The sequence below is a fragment of the Gloeophyllum trabeum genome, assembly GCF_000344685.1.
Source record: "Gloeophyllum trabeum ATCC 11539 unplaced genomic scaffold GLOTRscaffold_00003, whole genome shotgun sequence".
NCBI classification, from domain to species: Eukaryota; Fungi; Basidiomycota; class Agaricomycetes; order Gloeophyllales; family Gloeophyllaceae; genus Gloeophyllum; species Gloeophyllum trabeum.
The window spans coordinates 876936-898327 of NW_006920412.1; the positions used below are offsets into that span (position 1 = coordinate 876936).

At 53.5% G+C, this 21392-nt stretch overlaps 9 protein-coding genes across 9 annotated transcripts; 2 read left to right on the forward strand and 7 right to left on the reverse strand.

Annotated features, from left to right (window-relative positions):
* Window positions 1-57: 57 nt before the first annotated feature.
* Window positions 58-1352, forward strand: GLOTRDRAFT_126441 (uncharacterized protein; the record flags this gene model as incomplete). Its single annotated transcript, XM_007865073.1, has 5 exons — window positions 58-69; window positions 127-182; window positions 241-664; window positions 717-1215; window positions 1270-1352. 5 exons carry the CDS (start codon window positions 58-60, stop codon window positions 1350-1352), a joined length of 1074 nt encoding a protein of 357 aa, XP_007863264.1.
* On the reverse strand, window positions 952-3978 carry GLOTRDRAFT_56463 (Calcium/proton exchanger). The gene is made up of 17 exons (XM_007864813.1): window positions 3694-3978; window positions 3513-3633; window positions 3433-3458; window positions 3277-3383; window positions 3217-3226; window positions 3142-3163; window positions 2874-3076; window positions 2734-2819; window positions 2635-2678; window positions 2491-2570; window positions 2330-2419; window positions 2226-2272; window positions 2097-2136; window positions 1979-2025; window positions 1847-1914; window positions 1270-1792; window positions 952-1215 (listed from the first exon to the last, which is right to left on the reverse strand). Exons 1-16 carry the CDS (start codon window positions 3952-3954, stop codon window positions 1776-1778), a joined length of 1269 nt encoding a protein of 422 aa, XP_007863004.1. The 5' UTR covers window positions 3955-3978; the 3' UTR covers window positions 952-1215; window positions 1270-1775.
* A 92-nt stretch (window positions 3979-4070) lies between these two features.
* On the reverse strand, window positions 4071-4954 carry GLOTRDRAFT_136770 (phosphoglycerate mutase-like protein). The gene is made up of 3 exons (XM_007865074.1): window positions 4741-4954; window positions 4619-4687; window positions 4071-4553 (listed from the first exon to the last, which is right to left on the reverse strand). Exons 1-3 carry the CDS (start codon window positions 4927-4929, stop codon window positions 4161-4163), a joined length of 651 nt encoding a protein of 216 aa, XP_007863265.1. The 5' UTR covers window positions 4930-4954; the 3' UTR covers window positions 4071-4160.
* Window positions 4955-5184: 230 nt separating this feature from the next.
* GLOTRDRAFT_56466 (WD40 repeat-like protein) lies at window positions 5185-8761 on the reverse strand. The gene is made up of 17 exons (XM_007864814.1): window positions 8631-8761; window positions 8402-8579; window positions 8190-8346; window positions 8038-8141; window positions 7859-7988; window positions 7663-7802; window positions 7350-7604; window positions 7239-7297; window positions 7037-7181; window positions 6828-6980; window positions 6614-6777; window positions 6475-6561; window positions 6242-6422; window positions 5961-6187; window positions 5833-5912; window positions 5640-5778; window positions 5185-5582 (listed from the first exon to the last, which is right to left on the reverse strand). The coding sequence occupies exons 1-17, from the start codon at window positions 8673-8675 to the stop codon at window positions 5445-5447; spliced, it is 2382 nt and encodes a 793-aa protein (XP_007863005.1). The 5' UTR covers window positions 8676-8761; the 3' UTR covers window positions 5185-5444.
* Window positions 8762-10118: 1357 nt separating this feature from the next.
* Window positions 10119-11429, reverse strand: GLOTRDRAFT_36172 (Clavaminate synthase-like protein; the record flags this gene model as incomplete). Its single annotated transcript, XM_007864693.1, has 5 exons — window positions 10119-10145; window positions 10201-10289; window positions 10353-10922; window positions 10972-11084; window positions 11146-11429. 5 exons carry the CDS (start codon window positions 11427-11429, stop codon window positions 10119-10121), a joined length of 1083 nt encoding a protein of 360 aa, XP_007862884.1.
* Window positions 11430-11918: 489 nt separating this feature from the next.
* Window positions 11919-15169, reverse strand: GLOTRDRAFT_103922 (uncharacterized protein; the record flags this gene model as incomplete). Its single annotated transcript, XM_007865075.1, has 16 exons — window positions 11919-12138; window positions 12338-12548; window positions 12608-12658; window positions 12708-12772; window positions 12831-12977; window positions 13102-13154; window positions 13213-13373; window positions 13435-13615; window positions 13890-14235; window positions 14288-14462; window positions 14511-14562; window positions 14638-14787; window positions 14836-14866; window positions 14919-14938; window positions 14993-15058; window positions 15116-15169. The coding sequence occupies 16 exons, from the start codon at window positions 15167-15169 to the stop codon at window positions 11919-11921; spliced, it is 1983 nt and encodes a 660-aa protein (XP_007863266.1).
* An 888-nt stretch (window positions 15170-16057) lies between these two features.
* Window positions 16058-17393, forward strand: GLOTRDRAFT_136772 (uncharacterized protein; the record flags this gene model as incomplete). Its single annotated transcript, XM_007865076.1, has 3 exons — window positions 16058-16219; window positions 16277-16512; window positions 16569-17393. Exons 1-3 carry the CDS (start codon window positions 16096-16098, stop codon window positions 17391-17393), a joined length of 1185 nt encoding a protein of 394 aa, XP_007863267.1. The 5' UTR covers window positions 16058-16095.
* A 275-nt stretch (window positions 17394-17668) lies between these two features.
* On the reverse strand, window positions 17669-19802 carry GLOTRDRAFT_109961 (uncharacterized protein). The gene is made up of 3 exons (XM_007865077.1): window positions 19373-19802; window positions 18862-19306; window positions 17669-18800 (listed from the first exon to the last, which is right to left on the reverse strand). Exons 1-3 carry the CDS (start codon window positions 19578-19580, stop codon window positions 18020-18022), a joined length of 1434 nt encoding a protein of 477 aa, XP_007863268.1. The 5' UTR covers window positions 19581-19802; the 3' UTR covers window positions 17669-18019.
* A 148-nt stretch (window positions 19803-19950) lies between these two features.
* On the reverse strand, window positions 19951-21197 carry GLOTRDRAFT_114515 (uncharacterized protein). The gene is made up of 2 exons (XM_007865078.1): window positions 20257-21197; window positions 19951-20196 (listed from the first exon to the last, which is right to left on the reverse strand). Exons 1-2 carry the CDS (start codon window positions 21030-21032, stop codon window positions 20193-20195), a joined length of 780 nt encoding a protein of 259 aa, XP_007863269.1. The 5' UTR covers window positions 21033-21197; the 3' UTR covers window positions 19951-20192.
* Between the last annotated feature and the right edge of the window lie 195 nt (window positions 21198-21392).

The window sequence follows — 21392 nt, forward strand, 5'->3', positions numbered from 1 at the left end:
GATACAGCGACAGCATCTGACTCATTCGCCTCCAACCAGCCACCCTGTACTGCAGCCATGAAGAAAAAGGTATCAGTCTATCATAGAGACCCTACAACTTTTGAATGATACTACAGTTTCTGCTAGGTGCTCCTGATGGGAGCCTCGGGGAGCGGTAAGACCTCCATGAGATCCCTGATCTTGTGTGTATCTCCATAACTCATATTTCCCCAATATAACTAACAAAATTACAACCCGCAGCTCCAACAACCCAGCATCCTTGACCGCCCGGCTCGGGGCCACGATCGACGTCGAGCAGAACCACGTCCGCTTCCTCGGCGACCTCATCCTCAACCTTTGGGACTGCGGCGGGCAGGACGCCTTCATGGACTCGTACCTCTCGACGCAGCGCGCGACCATCTTCTCGCACGTCGGCGTCATGATCTACGTCTTCGACGTCGAGTCGCGCGACCGCGCCAAGGACCTCGAGTACTACCGCGACTGCCTCGAAGCGCTCAAGCGCTTCTCGAGCGAGGCCCGCGTGTTCCTGCTCGTGCACAAGATGGACCTCGTGCGGGACCGCGCGGCGGAGCTGGAGAGGAAGAGGCGGGAGCTGGTGAAGGAGAGCACGGGGATCGGGGTGACTGTATTCGGGACTAGCATCTACGACGAGAGTCTGTACAAGGTGCGCTTCGCCACTCACTTCGGGGTTCTTCCTTGCCTTAATACCCCGCTAGGCCTGGTCCCGCATCGTCCACACCCTCATCCCAAATGCCGCCGTCCTCTCCCGGCACCTCACCACCCTCGCCGAAGCCTGCAGCGCCACAGAAGTCATCCTCTTCGAGCGCACCACCTTCCTCGTCATCGCGACCTCGACCGCCGCCGCGCCTACCGAAGCCGCCGCTTCCGACTCCATCTCCTCCCTCCCGCCGCTCCCGTCTCCCCCAAAGTCCCCGCCCAAGAACGCTCGGTCCCCCACCTCCCCGTCGTTTCCGGAGGACATCCACGACCCCGAACCTGAGGCGGAGCCGGACGCGGAGTCGGACCCGCACCAGCTCAACCCAATCCGCTACGAGCGCACGTCTGAGCTGATCAAAGCATTCAAATACTCGTGCTCCCGATTCCTGCGTCAGGAATTTCATGCCCTCGAGATGGAGTTGTCTGAATTTTCCGCGGTGCTTGACGAATTGACCAAAAACACGTACGTGATGATCGTCGTTCACGATCCCACAATAGGTACGCACAGTCCTCGTCTGTGTATGCTCGTGATCCCTTACTTCATTTCGGCAGAAACCGCTGCCCTTCGACTAAACATCCGTCTGGCGAGACGCAAGTTTGAAGAGCTGCAGGGTGACAGCCTCATATCCTCGTAGCTGAACCTTATCGTATAAACCGTTTGACGGCTATATTGCTCCCTTCGTTTACAATATAACCTCCAAGGCCTTTTGCTTATTTATTCGCCCTTACTCCCACCTGTGTTCGGGGCTATTTGCATAATCAGTGCTGTGTTATATGTACTACAATATGTAATTGATAATGGATTAACAGTTGAAAACAGAGTCAAATCAGAGAGAAAACAAGAAATGAGTGTATCAGACAGTAGAGCACAACCAAAGGATAAATACGCTATGCCTGGATAGACCAGGGGTCGCGGAAGTACGAGGTATAAGAGTTGATATCCATGTATGAGGGATGAGGGACGAGGCCCTGCAGAGCGGCATCTTCGATAGCAGCAGAATCTGAGTCCGTACCCTACCGACGGTGCAAGAGGCGGGGGGGCCGTATTTTGAGAATGCTTAGTCCGATACCCAGACTACACATGACCGTCAGCATAACGCACTCAAGGGACAGCCCAGCCACCACGTACAAGCAAGCGCGATAATAAGATAAAGCGTGATCAACATTACCCCCTCCATGTAATTCGACTTGCCGTCCCTGCATGGCAGACACTCATAGTCAATACCACACAAACCGCAAGGAGGACAGGTGCGAGGCTTACTGGATCAACAGGCTCACGAGCATAACCGAGATGAACAGCGTGATAGTCTGCGTATAAATAAAACAGCGCTCAGTACCGAGCGCCTATCTGGGGCGCCTGCAGGGCAAGGAAGACGCACCTCGAAGTCGGCGAAGAAGAGCGTCAATTCGCGATCGGCGCTATTAAGAAGAATCATCAGAGAAGCCATCATTACTCAATGCATTTGCAGTGCAGAAGGCTAGGATAGGAAGCTAAGGAGGATACGCACATCCAGCCGACGATGACTAGCAGGGGCACGACGAAGGCGGCGATTTGCTAAAGATAGAGAGTTAGAACGTTGTCAGCAGGGATGCGAAGAGGGTCAGGACTCACGATAGAGCTGCCGACACAGATGCCGATCGTGAGCTCCATCTTGTTCTTCATGGCCATCCATACGGATGTGACGTGCTCGGCGGCGTTCGCCTGCAGGCGCGAAATAAGCGTAACCCGGTCAATGCAGGTGCACTTGAAAGGGACGGGGGGGGGGGACGTACGACGATCGGCAGAAGGATCAAACCAATGAAGGCTTTGGGGATGTGGTACCGCACCGCGACCTCTTCAATGGACGCCACGACTGCAGCAAACCATGAATTGGGGTAAGATAAAGGACCTCAACTGCGGTAGCAACGAGTACGAACGGTAATCCGCGCAGAACGAAGTGACAACAGTCACCAAAAGTAGCCTGCGAGAAGGTATCCGTAAGCGTAAATCTTTCGTCTGCGAGCGTTTGACCCTACGCGCTGCCAGCAGCCACCATGTTCATGCGCGCCTCGGTCGGCTCATCCTCTTCCTCCGCTTTGAAGTAATCTGCGTGTGTCTTTAACTAAACGACACCCTTCGATAAGCGAGTTCGGTTATATGGGCCTGTGGGACGTACCTGGAAGAACAAATACAAAATATAAACTACCAAGAGCAACAGGGCCGTGCCACGCGAAAGCGTGAGCAAGCCCGACATACCCCCCTCCGAGAGCTCCGGGAGGGTGACCTGCGGGTCGCGGAGGGTCTCGAGCAGATGGGCGTACCCCGACGGGCTGGGGTTTCGAGTTTGCGCAGAGTGATAGGCTGCGGGAATTACGAGTGCTGTCCAGCGACAGCTGTGAGCGAGCAAGAAAGGGGACGGGTCAGGCTATTCGGTCTAAACTTACTTATACAGGATAGAGTCATCAACTAACCACCGGGAAAAGTTAGCGAGAGTGAGTGTTAACGGGCACACCACGTACGGAGCTCGCACTGGCAAATATGTGTGAGTGTGAGGTCTACTAGGTGTGGAATGACTTTACGTCTGCGCGCCAGTAGCTTTGAAAGTGCTTTCATTGTAACGGATGCCCCCTGCCAAGAAGGAGCAGCCCAATACCAAGAGAATGTTGGAGAGGATGGAGCCCAGCATCTTATGGGGTATTGAGATGAGGAATTCGTGTCATCCAGGCGAAGCTTACAGAGGTCTGTACAATACGTAGCTCCCCTAATGTGTGCGTTTCAATATGAAGCTAGTACATCAATGTGAGATCTTTGTTACCTTGAAGCAATGCTGCAATGCCGACGATAATTTCAACGGCATTTCCAAACGAGGCGTTGAGCAAGCCAGAGAGCGTCTGTCCGAGCTTCGTCGACAGCTGCTCAGTCGCTTCTCCTAGGAGCTAGACAAGCAGCAGGTACGTCTATATTTACTCATGCTGTGAAACCGACGGACAGCACACCTTTGCAAGCGGCATGATAGCCAGGAAGCTGAAAGAAAACCTGTACGCCGCATCCCATTTGAGGAAATGGGAGATGACGCTCAAAGGAACGAATAGCAGGAGGATATTAAACCAGGATCCAAATAAGAAGTGTCGGTAGGAGGCAATCCAGCCGGGCTCGCCTTCCCCCTTGATGGCGGCGACCAGGCGCTGGGAAAAGGGACGGTGGACGGGCACGCCGTTGCCGTTCTCGAGGAGGGGCGTGGTCTCGCTGGCGGGCATGTCGTGGTTGAGGCGGAAGGGAGTAAGACCGCAGGAGCTGTGCAGCGTCGGATGAGGACTTGGTTTCTTGGCGGGTCAAGTAAACCGGTCAATTGTATGGACGCCGCGTCGATGATGTCGTCAACAAATGTGGCGTCTATCTGAGACTAATGTATCTCCAGGGGTCTATACAAATTCTATACACTACAGCTGCTCTACAAACCACTCTATAATGCTGCCCGCTCGTCCGGATTATCTACCAGGGCCTCCTCTATCTGCTTCTCCAAGAACGAAATATCCGCATACTTGACCACCTTGCCCTTCCCCTCCTCGTCCACTTCAATCAGCGTTACAGAAACATTCGGGACCCTCCAAATCACGACGCCCTCGCCACACTTGACCTTCCCGGACGCAATTAGAGCACGAACAAGCGCCCCGATTGCACCGCCGTGCGAGACAACGAGGACGTCCCGGTCGTGATCGCGTGCGGGCGCTTGCACGATTGCCCGATCCCACCACGACACCAGGCGCGCCGTGAACGTTTCCATGTCCTCAAGCGCATCGGGCGCGCTGGCCATCTTCCTGGCGATGATGGGCTTGCCTTGCAGCTCTCCCATATGCTGTAGGGTGGAATGAGCTTCAAGCTGGCGCGAGGCGAGTGGTTTCTGCATTCTCATGCACTCACCCGTTCCCGCAGCGCCTCCTCCCTCCTCAGCTCCACCCCCGGATGATACAATAGAATCGTTTTTGCAGTCTGGAAAGCGAGCCTTCAGTACCTTACACTTGGGACACAATACAGAAGCTCACATCCGCCGCCCGACTCAAATCACTGCTATACGCGCTCTCAAACGGCACCTCCCTCAGCGCCCCCGCCACCATCTTCGCCTGCTCCACCCCGACCTCGTTCAGCTTGCTATCCAGCTGGCCCTGCATGATCCCATTCCTGTTCTCCGCCGTCTCCCCATGGCGCACGATGTACACCCTCGTCGTCGGCATTAATGGACGCACTGTGTAACCCTAACCCCTGCCGCGGGACAGGTGAGAACGGACGTGTCATCGCATCGTCATACCCCGGCTGCGCGAGTTATCGCTCAATCATCCCGCCTTGCATGGCCAGTACCGCACCAAAATCCCAAAGCGCCTATCTGACAACTCTGGGAGCCAAAGCACAGGATGCGTTACTCATCGACGGCCTTGAGAGACCCTCGGTGGCTCCCCGGTGCACTCGCGCCAACCCTCGGGGGTTTGTAAGGTTTCGTTTGCGTCCCAGAAGGTTGCGATCTCCTCTATCATGGAGTACATGTTTCAATTGATCAATGACAATTTACCCAAAGATAGTACACGAGGCCTAGGACTACAAGCTGTCAGTATACTATCATATGCACCCTATCTACACCGTCCTTAGTCACATCTGCTTTATCTACACCACACCTGCATTTAGACCCTATACCTGACCTGTGGAATTAACCTTCAAGGGGCGCAATCGAACAGCAAAGACGTTCTGGCAGAAATTACAAAAGTCCATTGATATCGGCCACGACAGGCCTCTCGCGCTCGCTGAACTGACCCGGTACGACCCCGATGGACTGCCGGACCTCAGCCGCTTGTGCGGTAGTGAGAGGCGCATTTTGCTCTTTCGCGGCGAACACCTGCGCACACGTGTGAGATTAGACCGCGCCGAGAGGCAGAGAAGTCCGAGTACACACCACGTTCCCCAGCGCCACCAGCGCGCGATGGTACGCTTCCGACTCTTGCTTCTCGGTCTTCAACACCCGGAAGATCAAGCCCAGCAGCAGAGTCCGGACGTCCGACGCAAACTTCGTACGCAGCGCGATGCATGATACACTAAGAGTGACACCCATCAGCTCGATACCTCCCTCAAACTTGTGAAGCACCTACTTGTACAGCACCGTCGCCAGCACGACGCGTGCCTTGGGGGAGAGCACCTCATACTGACCTTGCTGGAGACGCTCCAGGACCTGCGACGGCAGTCAGCACCGAGAGACAAGCAGAGTGAACCATCGCACCAATTTCGTCCAGTCACTGTTGTCGACCACTTTGGGGCCAGTGAACGCGTTCGCCAAAGCACGGAGTAGCAGCAAGATGTTCGTTTCTCGTTGCTTCGATAATGGCTGCGTCCACGGCTGGCTCCATTCCGCCCCAGTGAACAAAGCCTCTATGAAATGGAACCTCAACTCTTGAGAAGAGAATGCGGCGGGTGAAAACGCGACGACCAAGCGGCTTAGGTCCATGACTGCGAAGACGTCAGAGAGTCCGTCGATCTGTGATGTACCGGATGAGAACACACCTGGGAAGCGCGACGAGGTAGGCCAGCGTTCCAGCACGGACGTGAGAGCCTCCACATGATGTGAATTCAAGTTCGGCGCAGAAGGAGACGCTCCGGGTGACTGTGCAGCTTGCGAAACAAAGACAAAGGCCTCGTCAATTAATCGCAGCTCCTGCGGATACATTGCCAGGGACGACGTCGACTGGCACCATTGTCAGAACAAGGCTCCTGGTAAAAAGCATGCGGGTACGAACTATCTCGCTCCGGAGCGCCTCGTCGATGTCATACAGCTTTGCTTGCATAGCGTTGATGTTTGCTTGTGTCATGGTTCGCGGCTCACGCTGCGCAAGACCATCAGCGTCTTACAACTATCAGTAAAAGAGTGACCCTCACCGCTGGCAGTACAGAGGGAGGGGAGCGTGAAGGTACGGCTGCTGGGGTAGGGGCAGCAGGTGCGGGTGAACCAGAGTACCGAGATGCACCTGTGTATGGATCGGCGAACGAAGATGGGCCCGCCGAGGGCACGGAGCTTGTTGAACCGGTGTACCTCGAAGAACCTGTCTAGACTGAGCGCGGAGCCACAGAAGGAGACCGGACTAACGGTCACCTGTGTATGGATCAACGAACTCTGTGCTCGGACCCGCTGACCGACTCCGGGAAGCGTTTGAATGCTGTTCAATGAACCGCACGACCACGTCGAGTTGGTCCAGCGGGATGTTGTTATTTTCGAGGAAGCGCTGCGCAGCTACGTAAGGGTTCTCTGGGGGTATACAAGGCGGTGAGCAGATGTTGCGGCCCGCCGGCCCAGTCACCTACCCGAGTCGTTGTACGGCAGCTTGAGCATTTTCCCATCTCCAATATCTACGTCCCATACATGGTCGTACCCTTTGTATTGATCATCTTCGTCATTTGCTCTTAAGACCTCGCCCACTTGTTGCCATGTGAAAGCTTGGGCATCCCACTGGAAGACACATATTATGGGCTTATACAGTGATTAATTCCCGTCGTCGCGACGTACCTGGTAGGCCTCCACTTTGTCACCGTTCTTAATCATCTTTGTTTGTCCCGATTTCGTCCCTTCAATTCAAGTGTCAATTATGGAACGGATGTGGAAGTCGGAAGGACGGACCAGGTTGAGCGAGAGCCTCCATGCCGGGAAGATCGGATACTTTGACGTTTCCAATTTGTTGGGCGGGCAAGGCTTGTTTGGCTACTGCATCGTCAAATTCCTTCAGATCTCCGGGAGGCGCCCACCGTGGCTCTACGACGCTGAAGACCCGCACCACACCATCGCTCGACCCTGCCACAATGTCACCATTGGGCATAGTGGAAACGGACCAGACGGAAACAGCGGGAACAATTATGGTTTGCGCCAGTTCGCCATCTAAAGGAAATCTCTGGTAACGATCTGAATGGAGTTAGAGTTTAAGGGCCGCACGAACCTCTCCAAACACGGATACTGCGGTCTTCTCCACATGAGACTAAAGCACCATCGGGAAGTAACGAGATAGAGTAGATGAAAGATGTATGACCGGTGAGAGTATAGACCACGTCGCCTCCCATGGTCCAGACGCGAATCTCGCTGGTGGGCAACTCCGATTTTTACGCGCAAACGGGGTGACATAATCCGAGACGCACCTGTCGTTGGAGCAAGATGCGAAGCCGATATCGGGAACCACCGTCAAACCCCGTACTGCGTCCTGATGCCCTTCGAATGTGTGTATGCTGGCAGCCTTTTGCCATAGTTTGATAGTCTTGTCAGCGGATCCTGGGAACCGCTCAGCTTCGTTCAACATGTAATGGTATGCCAAGCTTACCGGTCAAAAATTCTTCATTGCCAAGGGCGAGAACAGTCCACACGGAGTGGCCATGACCTTTGAGATCGTATGCTGACTGGAAGTCCTTCCATACTTTAGCGGTCCTACACAATTCAACATCTGTATGCGGAAGATCGAGGGTGTGAACTCACTTGTCCCATGAACCAGATATAATAGTCCCATCCGGTAGGGAGTGTAGGGCACAGACATTGTCTGTGTGGCCGATCAGCGAATAGCTGGGTTCCGCTTTACCCGAGGCCAGGTCGAACACATTGATGATCTTGTCCTGTCCTCCCGCGACCAGGAGTCCTACGAGGGTAATGGCTCAGGTGACAAAGGGACTGGTGGGGCAACGCATACTAACCTTGAGAGGCATCTTTGGACGGCGGGATGTATGTCAGTGCATTCACGAATCGATCGCCTGCTTTGAAAACCTGCGCGCTCGCGAATGATGAGCCAGACGTCCTGTTCCATACGATTGCTGTCGTGTCACGCGAAGCAGAGAGAATGAGATCGTCCGAGGGCGAAGCCACAGCTCTGACCTATGATCAACGGTTAGATGGCGCGTCCCATTCGATAGCTTGCGTACGCACATCTGCAGAGTGCGCGGACAGGGTCGCAGATAATTTGTAGGACATCACGCAGAAGGGCCTTGCCAACCTTCGCAGTTATGAAGGCGCTGGACAGGAAAAGAGAAAGGAAAGGAAGAAGGATGCTATGTCCAAAGGACTTCTACTTCTACAGTAAGTCCACCCGAAAATGGAACGCGACGCGTGCGGTCGCGTGTAGCCTAGACCCACCGGCCGACTCCTACTTCCCGCATTCACTGTGTCCAATAAAACAACGTCCTCGACGCGCTATGTTGTTCGGGCGTTTCGCTGACCTGGATGTCTTCCATTCTCTGAAAACGTTTATTGCTTTGCAACCATGGTAATCCAATTCCTATGTATTCTCTGCGCTACAAAGATGTACACCTCTCAAACGACCCCAAAGCGGTAGAGCCGACAGTGGGGAGATACCTGGGTGCTGTATGCCGTCCCTTATCCATCTCCGGGAAACCTCGCCATGCAGCTCACCGACCGTGAAGAGTCGAGGTACGACGAATTGCCAAACGGCGAGGGGATGGAAAGAAAAAAGTTCCAAGGCGCCAAACGGACATTATAATCGGGCACTTAAGGGCAGGCCTATCTCTGACCGCCAAAGTCGGGCGTACTTCAGTCTCCAATGATAGCCCGGACAACTCAGGTAAGTATCCTCCAATGTTTTGGCCAGTCGACATCTACATGACAGATGCACCATGACATGGCGGCTTCATTTGACAAGACTGCCATGTAAGTTTCATTCAATTTCTTTTAGTTCCTTGACGCTACAAGACCTTCTATCACCGACAACATCCGAGATCTTACCATTCATCCTTCCCAAGGCATCCAAGATCGAAGCGATTTGGCAGATTCCGATGTCGGTGTATCTCTGTTCAGCGTGGGATACAGTCATAAGAGGGCGAGCCTTATTCGACTTGACCGCGAAAAGGCCCAGTCCAAGGGAACATCAGCTGCGATCTCTGCTTACCGAAAGTCGGACGCGAGATGACAAGAGCATTGCGTGTGCACCCATGCCATCGATCTCCCACTGTTCATTCGGCGAAACAACTTATGGTGTGTTCCAAGTACTAGTGTGCGATGCGGCACCATACTTCCCCGACACGGTTCTGCTATTGACCGCGGCATCCCCCATGTCTTTCCTAATGCATTAGGGTCAACGGCGTATGCTTCTCCGCTTGGCCAACGGCAACTATACGACCCTGTAAGTAGCGTTCCAGAGCATAGCCAGGCTCATCTAGTCAGGGAGGAAACTTTACAGTCTAACCCAGTTTAACCCATCTACAACCCGCTGATCCTAGGTCTGCCTGTCATGAGAACCTGCCACCAATCGGATTGGCGTCGAAGAGTTCCTCGACGGTCACGACTTGGCATCGATTGCGCTTTGCAAACCAGTCCTCGTGGATTGGGACGGACCGGTATAGCCAGGACCGGTCCTGCCACAGAGTCAGGGTACACTCTATGCGTCCGGTTTACTTCCACTTACTGTTGGAAACGGAGTTGACACCACTAAGTACGTCAATGATCAATTTACCTTGTTGTACCAAGCCAATGTTGCACTCACATCTCCACAGGTAATAGGCTCGTATTTCGCGGGGCTGCTCTCAGTGACGCAGGTGGGGAGAACGCTGCAAGTCTCGTTGAAATTGAAGCCTGCGCACAGGGGTAACTATTAGACGCCCCCCCCCCCCACAAGCATGTGGCCCTGCGACATACCAAAGAAAAATGGCATGGAAACCCTGTCGTGCTCAGAGTGGTTGGATGCTCGATGAACGGTGGACAAAAATCGGTCGTTCGTGAGACGCATCAGGTAATCTCCAATATTGACCACGAAAGTTCCCTCAATCGGGGGTACCTTCAACCATTCTCGCCCCTTCAAGACCTGCAACCCTCCGTTCATGTCCTGCCACAGCAGCGTGAAGCACTGCAAGTCCGTGTGCGAGCCGATGCCGACCTGGTCCTTGGTCGCTTCAATTGCCTCAGGCGTCAGGCCGCGGTAGAAATTGAAGACACCGTCGGCGCCCGGATAGGTCGTCACCTTATCGAAGTAGTCCTCTGGGAGATCGAGGGCTAGCGCGAAAATCCTGACGAGGCGTCGGGACAGCGTCAAGCACGCTTGCCAGTAACGAAGCACGTCTTCTTTGAAATCCGGCATATGGGTGGTGCCTTCCCACACGAATTCCTCGCCCCGGACATAGGCGTTTACTTCTGGTGGGATAGCGTTGAGGTCCTTGGGTTCCGGATCGTATTCTGGAGAGTACCGCCAGCTGAACGATTCTCTATCATCTGGTCATTGATCAGGCGCGGGTATCCCATCCAACGACGCAATTCCTACCTTTACTTTCAAGGGGACTAGCATGGCTCACTCCAGAAGGTACGTAGCCGTTGAAATACTTCGACCTCTGTCCACTCACTAACTCCTTTGCTTCTAGTGGCTGCTCGAAGAATCTGTAGAGTACGGCAGTTGACTACCCTTAGTTCTGCGGTCGTACACCGTCTGGCTTCGTACTTTACGAGTTGTTTCCTTGCACGCTCTATGATATCCTCTTCGATGCCATGATTTCTGATGTAGAAGAAGCCAATATCCTGCGCAGCCTTGCAAACCTGCGCAGCGACCCGTAGACGCTCGTCAAGGTCGCCGTATATGCCCGTCAGATCAATGATCGGCACTTCGTCGGGCGTACAGTCTCTCGGAGGTGCAGTGGATACGGTACGATAGACTGGCCCGTACGCGGTACGCAGCTGCAGCTGCGTCGTCTGGAGCGTCGACGTGAGGGTAGTTGTGGTGGACATGCTGAGTTGCAGCGCGCTATCGCAAGATAGGACTTACATGAGAGACTTTCAACCATCTTCGCAGGATGTCCCTGTCACAACTGAGATAAGGGTATTCTTGCAGCTTACGTGACCTCCTCCGCACCGTCTAAATATCCGATATTAGAGTTATTGTACACCTGGCCAGGAGGAGATGGCAGTGGTACGAGGTCCCATGAGATACGGACGCATTCATGAACACAGGATTTCTACGAGCAACGAGCAGTAAGATGTATTCTTCAAGGCGGGGTAGCAAATCTTTACATGAGGACGGACTGCTGTCATGTTACATGATGGACTCATAGCAGCCGGGAATGAGAATACGTAGCGAGAGGGTGAAGCAGGGACTCCAGGATCTCCAACCAGCACAAATGCAGGGTTCCAGCCAGGCGACGTCGGAATACATGCCAAGAAAGCAGAGGACCAGAGAGAACTGCATAGTCAGGTCAAGCGGTAGAGCAAGGAGCGATCCTAGTCGCCAAGATCCACGCCAGCTACAACGGAGATCTTGACTTTCTTGCCGCGCTTCGTCCGGTCATCTGCTGAGTTCAGCTTGCGTTTCAGATCCTTGTCCGTTGCGTCTCGTAGGACTCGATCGGTAAAGAATTGGGTCTCGTTCTGAGTTTGCGACTCAACCTGCAGGTCGCAGAGAATTGGGGTCGGGGGAGCGGATTTAGGTAGCTCAAGAGGGCTAAAGTGCGATCAGAGTGGTCCAGGAAAAGGTATGAAGAGTACAGCACAGAAGGAGATCTAGGCCATACCCTGTGTTGACAGCCTTCCCACTTCGTAGCTTACGAAGTTTATGTTTGGGTCGCTATCGGGACGACAGGGCAGGTTTCAGTATACATTTCGACATTCATGCGGTCAGTATACCACGAACCAATTCGGACAACCCAAGGATGCGTTTCTCGACGTCCACGTCCGGATTGAAGTAGTCCAGATACGCAGTGCATCGTTTGGAAGCGCGAACAAATCTATATGACTTTTTCTGTAGATTTTTGCGCTTTGGTTGCTTCCCTTTCGCTTTCGCCTTGGCGGCGCGAGAGCGAGTGTCGAGTAGGCCGATATCATCGATCTCAATCGGCACCTGCTCAATGAATCCTGATGGAAGTCCAGAGTATGTAGGCCACCGATAATTCATACGAGAAAATGAGTGTCACCTTCGCCCTCCAATCTTTTGAAGAGCTGCCCTGACACATCAGCTTCAACCCCTGCCAGACACATTAGATACGGTGCTTGAGGAATAGATGATCGACGAACCGAGGAGTTTGCAAAATTCCGACGGGGATTCGGGTTCGTGGATTTCCGCAATTTTAATGGCCCTCCTGTCAGTCAAAATCCATTAAAACAGAATCGCATTTGATGGAGGGGGCAGATAGATACCTGAATAACGCGAGATCCTTGAACTTTGCAATCATACTTGGATATAAGTCGTGGACCACGATGAGATCCCAATTCTGATCAGCTCGGACTCGGCAGTCGAAGCATAAGAATTTGGCGGGAAGTCGTTTGTCCTTAGCCGAGTGATACCTAGGCACCAACAGGTTGAGAGACTCTTTTCAATATCCGCAGGGCTGCCATGACGTACCCCATGCACCTATCGTTGACGTTTTAGTTCTATGGCAATCTGAAGGCTCGTGATAACGAAACGCACCAAACATGATACCAACGGCCGCAAGAGTCGCACCAGCATTGGTCATCATCCGTCTGTATTGAAAGTCAAGAAGAGTTCGAAGACATCACAGGAATATACGATAAGTCCCACCTGTGAACCACACTCGCAGTCCAAGCCTCTGTCCAGGACTTCCCGCGCCGGCTCAACGTCTACAGACATTTGCTCAGGTGGAGAGATGGAGATCCTGCTCTGGAACGACTCGATAGAGTCCTGAACATAAGAGCCTTGAGGGACGATCTGACTCTCAAGATCTACGCGCATTCCCGAATGAAACAGGGAGCCCTATACGATCGGCAGACGTATCTAACGTACCCAGCATTTCCGAATCCTCTGCAGGATCGGTCTGCCCTGCAGCCAAATTGTCCATGAGCATCATGGTGTCCACTTGGCTTTGGGTGGGCGTCGTAATGCTCTCTTCCAGATCTGAGGGCGGCAGAGAAGGAGACTTAGGTGCGATCCCCTTCTCAACAGCCATATTCGGCTCCGCAGGGAGCTGTTGAGTGCAAGATAAAGGCTGAGTCTCAGGTATGTCTCCTGCGTTGTCGCCGTTGTGTTGTAGATTCTATGGGAGGCGCTTGAGCTGCGTAGCATATCATAGAGAAGACAACTCGCACCAGCTGTCCCACTTGACTTGGAACACTCTCGGATGCTCCGATGAAGATCGGACCTTCCTCGGCAATGCTATGGGAGCATCTGCCCTTGACATCTCCGCCAATATCCTCACGAGAAGTTCCATCGTTGCCTTTCTTGTCAGTCGCTTTCCCCACCATCGACACAATATTACCATCAGCATTTCTGATCCCGAGGGGTTCGCTGATTTCTACGGCGAACTTGTTGCCTTTCCGTGAGCTACGGTCTCCCGGATCGTAATCGGGATCTTGTTCGCCGTCAGCGTCCATATCGGTCAAACCATCTTCGGCATCCCAAATGACGCGTCGCTTCTCTGCGTCGCGTGCCTGCAGCTCAATTTCCTGAGCCCTGGTCGTTGCTTCTTCCGCAGGCGTTAGGCTCGGGGCTCCCTTTGCAAGAGGCCCGCAGGTACCGGCGAAGGCGGCGTTGTTGTCTTCTGTTGAAGGCAAGTATGCTGAAACGGACGCAATGCGAACGTCGACTCTGCACAAGCCGCGCTCGATATATGATTCCAAAACGCGAAACCGTGACGCACCCGTGCCAGCCAGTCTCTAAGCGTCCGACACTGCACTTCTCCGGTGTCTCGCGTTTATCATGCGTGGCGAAGAACCATCTGTCTTTCTCCACGTCCCCAGCACGAAAATGAGGCGGCTCGTAATCTTCCGGGGTGTGGTCGTGATAGAACAGCTTGAATGTGGCGTATCGGCGCCCTGTAAAAGGGTCAGTCATGCACATATAGCGACTGAAAGTTGGCAAACTCGGTAGTGGGTCCATCTGTGTCGTAGCTTGTATAAGATTTTTGACCAACATCTAAATCCTTCGAGTTGAGGCGACACAGTACAGAGGGAGAGAAAGAGAATAACATGCCTTGACGCTTCTTTTCACTTCCCCTAAGGTCGGTGCCTTCCCCTGCCTGACTGCTTCTGCGACAGGATCCGCGTCCTCACGATGATTTTGGTCCAGAGACAACTTCATAAGATCGTCACCCAGCGACATAATCGGAATGGCCGCACTGCTCCCCGGAGGAGTGTAATACTATGTAGAAGTGAGACCTTGAACGAAAAGGTATTGAGGACTACATACGTTGAAGTTGAATGTGTAAGCCTCGACGATACTGCAAGTAGGTTAGTATATTTCGACGTCGAGACACGCATATATGCGCTTACTTGTTGGGATCTTGCGGATCCTAACATGTGATTTAACCGCAAAACTCGAGCCTAAGCCGTCATGTAGTACGCACCAGATATACAGCAAAGATGAAACTTTTCAAATACTGCTTTTGCAGCGCGTCAAATATTCCACTCTCCTGACCACGCATGTATCCGTCATCCGGTTAAAATATATACTCTGCGCGATGACCAACCAAAAATTCCAGTAATTTATCCGCCTCTTCAGTGAAGCCACGAGTGACAGTCATGATCTTGAAACCGCTTATATTGCGCCTGGAGGAACAGTCGGAGGAGAAAGAGGCGTGACTGTCAAGAGACTGTGAAGCCGGATCATTGTTATTGGTCATGAGATAGCCTGCCGCCGCGTCAGGTCGCTTCAGACAAAGGAAGTGGAGTTTCCTTCACTTTCGCTGAAGTTATCGGCCGGCAGCAAATTCCTGCACCGCAGTAATCACATTAGCGTCAATCACATTTTTTCTTCCTTCCTTGGATAACCCTGGCCGAGCGTACCGCAGATAGGTTATACATCCCAATCCGGCCTTTAAAAGCGTTTGTACGCAGGTCAAACTCTGGCTCGCAGTCAACTGCCACACAGGTCATATTATAAACATGGCATCTGAATAATTGCAATCTCTACCTGGGTCTGAGAAGTCCTGGTCGTCTGTGCTTGCATGGTGAGCAGCGTTGGCAGAGGAAGAATGTGGGTGAAGCAGAACCCGCGTCCAGTCGGAGTTCGATTCGGATTGTGCGAACGGACGCGCGTGGCACGTGATGAGAACGGTGTTGCATCAATTCCCACGCATCCCCGATCTGGTCTTAGAAGGTTCACACTTCGAGACCTTGTTCTCATCTTGCCGGGCCCTTGCCCTTATTTTCTTTCGGTATTCTGACCGATTGACCCGCTTGTTGCCACCGCACGCTTGTGATGATATATCTGATTATAATGGACGCATGTCCGTGGGGCCCGGCGCCTATAGAAGCTGCAGGGACCTACGTGCGCCACAGCCCTCAGCGTTTGACTTTCATATACCGACACAGGTTGCTGGTCACGGCTTCCTTTAAAGATAGCTGTGATAGCTGAGCATTGTGTACGCTTCCATCAATCTTTCTTTACCCCTTATAAGTACCTCCCTCTCCGAGCCCGTCTCTCTACCACACCCCTGCCAGAGCAAGGATGACTTGGACACTCGACTCTTGCACCTCCCTCAACCACCCCTTCAGTCTGATTCCTTCACTTTGCCACCATCCACTTGTTGAGGACCTCCTCAAGCTTCCGCCCGACCATGCGCCACTCTTGGGTGAGTCCAGTCCCGTGTGGCGTCCACCTCGTTGAGCTGACCACGTACGCCACACAGACTATTTCACGACTCTTTCGTCTTCCCTTGCCGACCGAACAAAGGGACACCCTCCAGCCGCTGCACCAGAGTCACTGAAGCTGTTTGCCCACTCAGTGATACAGGGAGGCCGCCTACCGACATCTGTGGTCATCACGGCAATCGTCTACTTGAGCCGCGTCGCAACGTACCATTCCGACTACGACGACCTCCTCCATAGAAGAGTATTGCTGGGTGCTCTTCTGTGCGCAAACAAGGTACGTTCAATCCGTGTACCACATCGTCGCGAGCTGGATGCCGACATGCTCCTTAGTACCTTAATGACTCCTGCCATAAAGGTGCCACCTGGGCACGCATCTCGGCGAACTTTACGCCCCGCGCTATCATGCAGATCGAACTTGACTTCTTTTTCTCTATGAAGCATAAGTGCAGCATAACGAACGAAGACATTCTAGCCCATCACGGTTTTCTGACGGGAAAGCTCCCGATCGCTGCCGCGATGCACGATAACCGCGGTCCTCTACCACAGACGCGACTCTGCCAAACTCCGTGCAATTACCAAGGCCGCTGGCCAGGAGCCACATTGCATGCTCGTTCTGACAGCGATTTCTGTCACACAATCCCGTCCTCGCAGCTCGCTTCTATGCCTCATGTCCCAGCGGATAGCGGGTCACCAGACTCACCCCTCTACACCCCTGCACCGCCGGGACGCCCGCGACGCTTTCTAATCGCTTCCGACCAGGCAATGTACCTCGAGAATCCTTCTCGGGAGGTGAGGAGGGAAGAGAATAGATGGTGTGAGACGCCATCAGCGCGGGATGGCATTGATAACCCACAGGTCGGCGTCAAATCCTGCGCAGGGTCCCGATATCGATCCGAGAGCGCGCAGGGCGCCTCGGATACTCCACTCACACTCGCGGACTTGTTGAGGAGGTACAATGAGCCCGTCCCCAGCGTGCTCGATAACCGCAGTCGACATGATGGCGAGTGCCGATGCACTTCCACTGGCAGCAAGCCTACAGGTTCTCCTTCAAGACCTCGCCGCTCGACCTCTCGTAGGTCGGATCCCTATCCCTCGCCCATGTACCGGCGCGAACGTGATCAATTCGTGTATCGGCCCCGCAACGCCAGAAGCTGAAATCAATTGGAACGATTATACCTCCCTTCTGCATACCCGGGCGTCTTCCGCATTTTCGGGCTTATTGGATCATTGGAACTACGTTGAACACTGCCCTCTGCATCATATTCATAGAAATTTCTAATTGCATCTGTTGTAACTCTCTCATCTAACTTAGTAACCACATCTGTTGTAACTCTCCCCTGACGCTAATTGAATCTCTGTTGAATCGGGGCGGACTACCGGACGCGAGGCGTATCCGAACAGGATTCAATCCATTGAACAAGCGTTCCATTCCGCTCTGAACGTGGCAGCCCAAATATACATTTTCAGACGGTGGAATCTAAGACATGACTGAAGGACTATGACTACAAAGTCTATCCTTGCGGTGTGAACTACTGATGAAAAGCTATGGTAATGACAGAGGTTGGTTGACATGCCTTAAGTCCATTGTTGGGAATGAACAACGGCGCTATGAGCTGACAAGAATGCCAACGGGAACATGCAAGGGGATGTGGCGTTGGCTGAATATAAAGCATAATGAGGGGCACATTGACAGGCAGATAGATAAGGAACGGGTCCGTAGCGCTGCCCAAGCCGAAGATAGAAACCACCAGGGAAAACAAAGCACACTGAATTCATCCTCCCTAATCCGAATACGCAGGCGGCGCATCGGTGGGAGCCTGACCTGTACCTAAACCTGACCCCGATCCTGAAGGGCCGGGCTCCGGGGAGCGCACAACTCTCCCACCATCCTTATGTACGACCACATTCGCCGACTCCCTCCTCGGCCGGTAGGTGGCCTTCTCGCCTCGAGGTGACTCCGGTCCGGCCCCGGACATCGTCGACGCAGGCGACATCGGACGCTGCTCCGGATTCGCCACCTGTAAGCGCCGCCGGTGCTCCTGCGCACTCACCGCCGTACCCTCAGTGCCCAGCCCATGTCCCAAGTCAGAACCTATGCCCAGCCCGTCCGTATTGGGGTTCCAATCCGACAGCGCGCTGTCTACGCCGGGCGTATGCGGCGGATGTGCGTGCTGCTGCGAAGCTTGGATCAAAGGCTGCATGGAACCAGACGTGGATGGTCGTGATGATGCAGTCTGTGGTTGGCTCGGACCTGGAGATAACGCAGTCCCAGGCATCATGAGAGGTGCCAGTGATCCATTTCGTCCGTGGCCAGTTGGGGATGTGTTATTCGTACGAGGGGCTAGAGGCGGTGAATTCGCTAATGGAGCTGTGTTGGGTTCCGCGTGGTCATGGGCTGATAAAGGAGGGGTGGAGCGACCAACAAGGCCGTATTGATATGGCTTAGGCTCCGCTTCACTGGCAAGGTCGAGGTTGCGTGACTTGTTCCGGCGGACGGGATATGCTACAGTATCTTCAGGACCATCGTCGAATAGATCGTCGAAGTTGTATCGCCTTCTTCGCCTGCGCAGAGTTATGAGTATGACGACTCAGACTCAGTTGGACGGAGACATCGTATACACACCATATTAGCCACAATATCCCGATAATTGATATCAACCCTACGACACCACCGATGGTACCACCTATAATAGGAGCTAATGCCACATTACGATGGCTGCCGCCGTTTCCGTCTGACAGACTCGTCGCAGGTAATGTAGTAGGTACATATACCGCGGTCGGGCTACCCGTGGACGTGATGGTGAGGATAGTATAGCTCACAGATCCATCTGATAGCGTAGTGGCTTGACTGGTTGTCAAAGTTGTAAGCGGGGTCGAGGTGGAAAGAACAGAGGTAGTTGTGGAACTCTCAGGTAGGTGAGTGGTCGTCTGCGGAGCGGATGATGGAGGCGGCGATGATCCATTACCGGTATTAGCGCACGAAGTGGAATAAAGGGTTGCGGTTGCGGAAGTTTGCGTCACGGGAATGGTCAAGACGACGGGGACTTGGACAGTGCTGGTTTCACCACCTACGGGTCGATGGATCAATCGTTACGACGGGAAACACTTTCGTGTCGCGCAACAAGACCACTCACCAGCGATGGTGCTGACTGACTCAACGACTGTGGAAGAGACACATGTGGTCGAATTGCTCACTGTGGCAGTGGAAAGGCATGATTCACTGGTGATCGTGGTCACGGATGCAGGCAAAGTAGTGATCGAATTTGAGAACGACGTCGACTCAGAGTTCGAGACGACAGTCGTATACTGGGTCGCTGTAGGAATCGGAGTACACTGCGACATTCGTTTGCGGGAGTAAACAATGCGCTGGTAGCCACAAGTTTTGTATCGTTCTCAATGCTCAGGCTGGCTGAAGTCTATCGCGAGTCAGCACTGCTCGTGAAACAAAAAGGGGAACGCGAGCGTAAAGTAAGCGTCGACAGCAGCGACGGACGTGAATGTAGAAGGTAAAGAGGGACCAATCACAAGAGAAACCAAGAAAGAGCGAGAGACCCGAGTTGGATGTGTTGCACAGCAGCGGACGCCTGCCCAAGCCGATGTAGACTCTTCCAGACGGCGACATGTGGCCGCCTCGTGTTTCGGCTTCTGCCGGGCCGGTACTGGCCACACTCACTGTGGCATGGTCAATTGCAACCAGGCGATGCGAAGTCCATGCAGCAAGTGTATTCAAAGTTACACGGGTATCAAGCCTCGGGGAAAACATTCTATACCGCGCGATAGTCGCGTTGAACAGGCAAACACCGCTTTCCCTTGTAAAGGGATCGTTCCCTGCCCGACGACCGCAAAACACTTGTCAGACACATTATATCAAGGTATCCTAAGTTGATGTCGCCCATTACCCCAAATTATGTACTAGAACGTCGAAAACATGGTGAGGTATCCATTGTAGCGCTGTTAGCTGTCAGATCGGGAGGCCACATTAGCTTCTTCGTACCTCCAATTTATAGCAGTCACTCACCTAGTCGCTGCTCGTCTGAGTTCTTTTCGTTTCGGCGTCTTCTTCCCAAGCGCCTGCACTTGGGTCTTCTTGCTATTGGGTATATCATCGGTGGACCCCCCATCCGCCCGTTCAGGTTCGCCTACGTCCACTAGAGACATTCGTCTGCAAAAGTCCGGGTCGATCTCCTCCTCCCACACACGGCCCTCTTCCTCCTTTTCATCGGCCGCAGCAGACTTCTCCTCTGACTTTCGCCGCACTATGACCACGGTCTTGCCGTCAGAGGGGGGGCTGCTATCCCCAATTGGCTGCGCATCGGCTTCCTGATGGACCAGCTCCTGCTTCCGCGCAACACGCCTCCACCAACTCTTGCTTGCACCCACCATCTTCCGTCCGAGCACCACAACAGGATCCTCTTCTCTCACAATAGTCGGCAATGGCTCCCCCTCCGTAACATAAATAGTGTCCCCCCGCTCCGCCGCAGCCTCGAGCTCCTGCATCAGACGTTTATTCCGAAGTAGTCGCGAGCGCGCCCCGACGCCATAGTGAAAGGATGGATGGCGGGATCGTGATTTCTCCGTAACAGGGAGCGGGGCGAACTTGACGTTCACGCCAGAACTATTTCGTGGGGCTAGAGAAGGGAGTGATCGCGCGGTATGCAGCTCGGAGGACGGAATGCTGAGCGACGGCTCGCGTGAAGACTCTGGCGTTGACTCTAGCGACGGGGAGGCTGGGAATGAATGGGATTTCACGAGTAAAGAATGACTTTGGTCGGCTTGTGGTTGTTCGTCAGACATGAATGTGAGAGCAAGGGCGGGGGAATATTTGTTGAACCGAGAGGAATCCAGAGTTGCGAAAGCAGATAGATAGCGAGGGTGGACCTCTATAAATTAATGCGAATGGCGCAGCGACAAGAAGGAAAGAAAACCGAGGTGTGGGACGGCAGCGATGCAGCGGGAGACAACCAGCCCTCGGATGCCTACCGACGCGCCCGGGAACGAAATTTCGGCGAATTGATGGGACCGCATAAAGTAGCCGAGCCATCAATTGTCTACCAGCCCGTTCCTCTCAGTCCAGACTCCAGACTCATGACGCGCCTCAACTGTGTCTGAAGTTGCTTCATTGCTTTGTTGATTGCTATAGTCTGGCTTCATAGA

Bases quoted from the DNA above. Each gene is read 5' to 3' on its own strand.
- GLOTRDRAFT_56463 (XM_007864813.1), bottom strand. From the start codon at position 3,954: ATGCCCGCCAGCGAGACCACGCCCCTCCTCGAGAACGGCAACGGCGTG. The intron at 3,384-3,432 runs GTAAGCTTCGCC...ATACCCCATAAG, and splicing joins TACGTATTGTACAGACCTCT to ATGCTGGGCTCCATCCTCTC. The intron at 2,273-2,329 runs GTGAGTCCTGAC...CTCTATCTTTAG, and splicing joins TCTGTGTCGGCAGCTCTATC to CAAATCGCCGCCTTCGTCGT.
- GLOTRDRAFT_136770 (XM_007865074.1), bottom strand. From the start codon at position 4,929: ATGCCGACGACGAGGGTGTACATCGTGCGCCATGGGGAGACGGCGGAG. The intron at 4,688-4,740 runs GTGAGCTTCTGT...CTCGCTTTCCAG, and splicing joins ATTTGAGTCGGGCGGCGGAT to ACTGCAAAAACGATTCTATT. The intron at 4,554-4,618 runs GTGAGTGCATGA...TCCACCCTACAG, and splicing joins AGGAGGCGCTGCGGGAACGG to CATATGGGAGAGCTGCAAGG.
- GLOTRDRAFT_56466 (XM_007864814.1), bottom strand. From the start codon at position 8,675: ATGTCCTACAAATTATCTGCGACCCTGTCCGCGCACTCTGCAGAT. The intron at 7,605-7,662 runs GTTCGTGCGGCC...GATTTCCTTTAG, and splicing joins CAGTATCCGTGTTTGGAGAG to ATGGCGAACTGGCGCAAACC. The intron at 6,981-7,036 runs GTAGGTGACTGG...GTATACCCCCAG, and splicing joins GCTGCCGTACAACGACTCGG to AGAACCCTTACGTAGCTGCG.
- GLOTRDRAFT_109961 (XM_007865077.1), bottom strand. From the start codon at position 19,580: ATGTCGCAGTGTACTCCGATTCCTACAGCGACCCAGTATACGACTGTC. The intron at 19,307-19,372 runs GTGAGTGGTCTT...ATCGACCCGTAG, and splicing joins GTCAGTCAGCACCATCGCTG to GTGGTGAAACCAGCACTGTC. The intron at 18,801-18,861 runs GTGTGTATACGA...AACTCTGCGCAG, and splicing joins GGGATATTGTGGCTAATATG to GCGAAGAAGGCGATACAACT.
- GLOTRDRAFT_114515 (XM_007865078.1), bottom strand. From the start codon at position 21,032: ATGTCTGACGAACAACCACAAGCCGACCAAAGTCATTCTTTACTCGTG.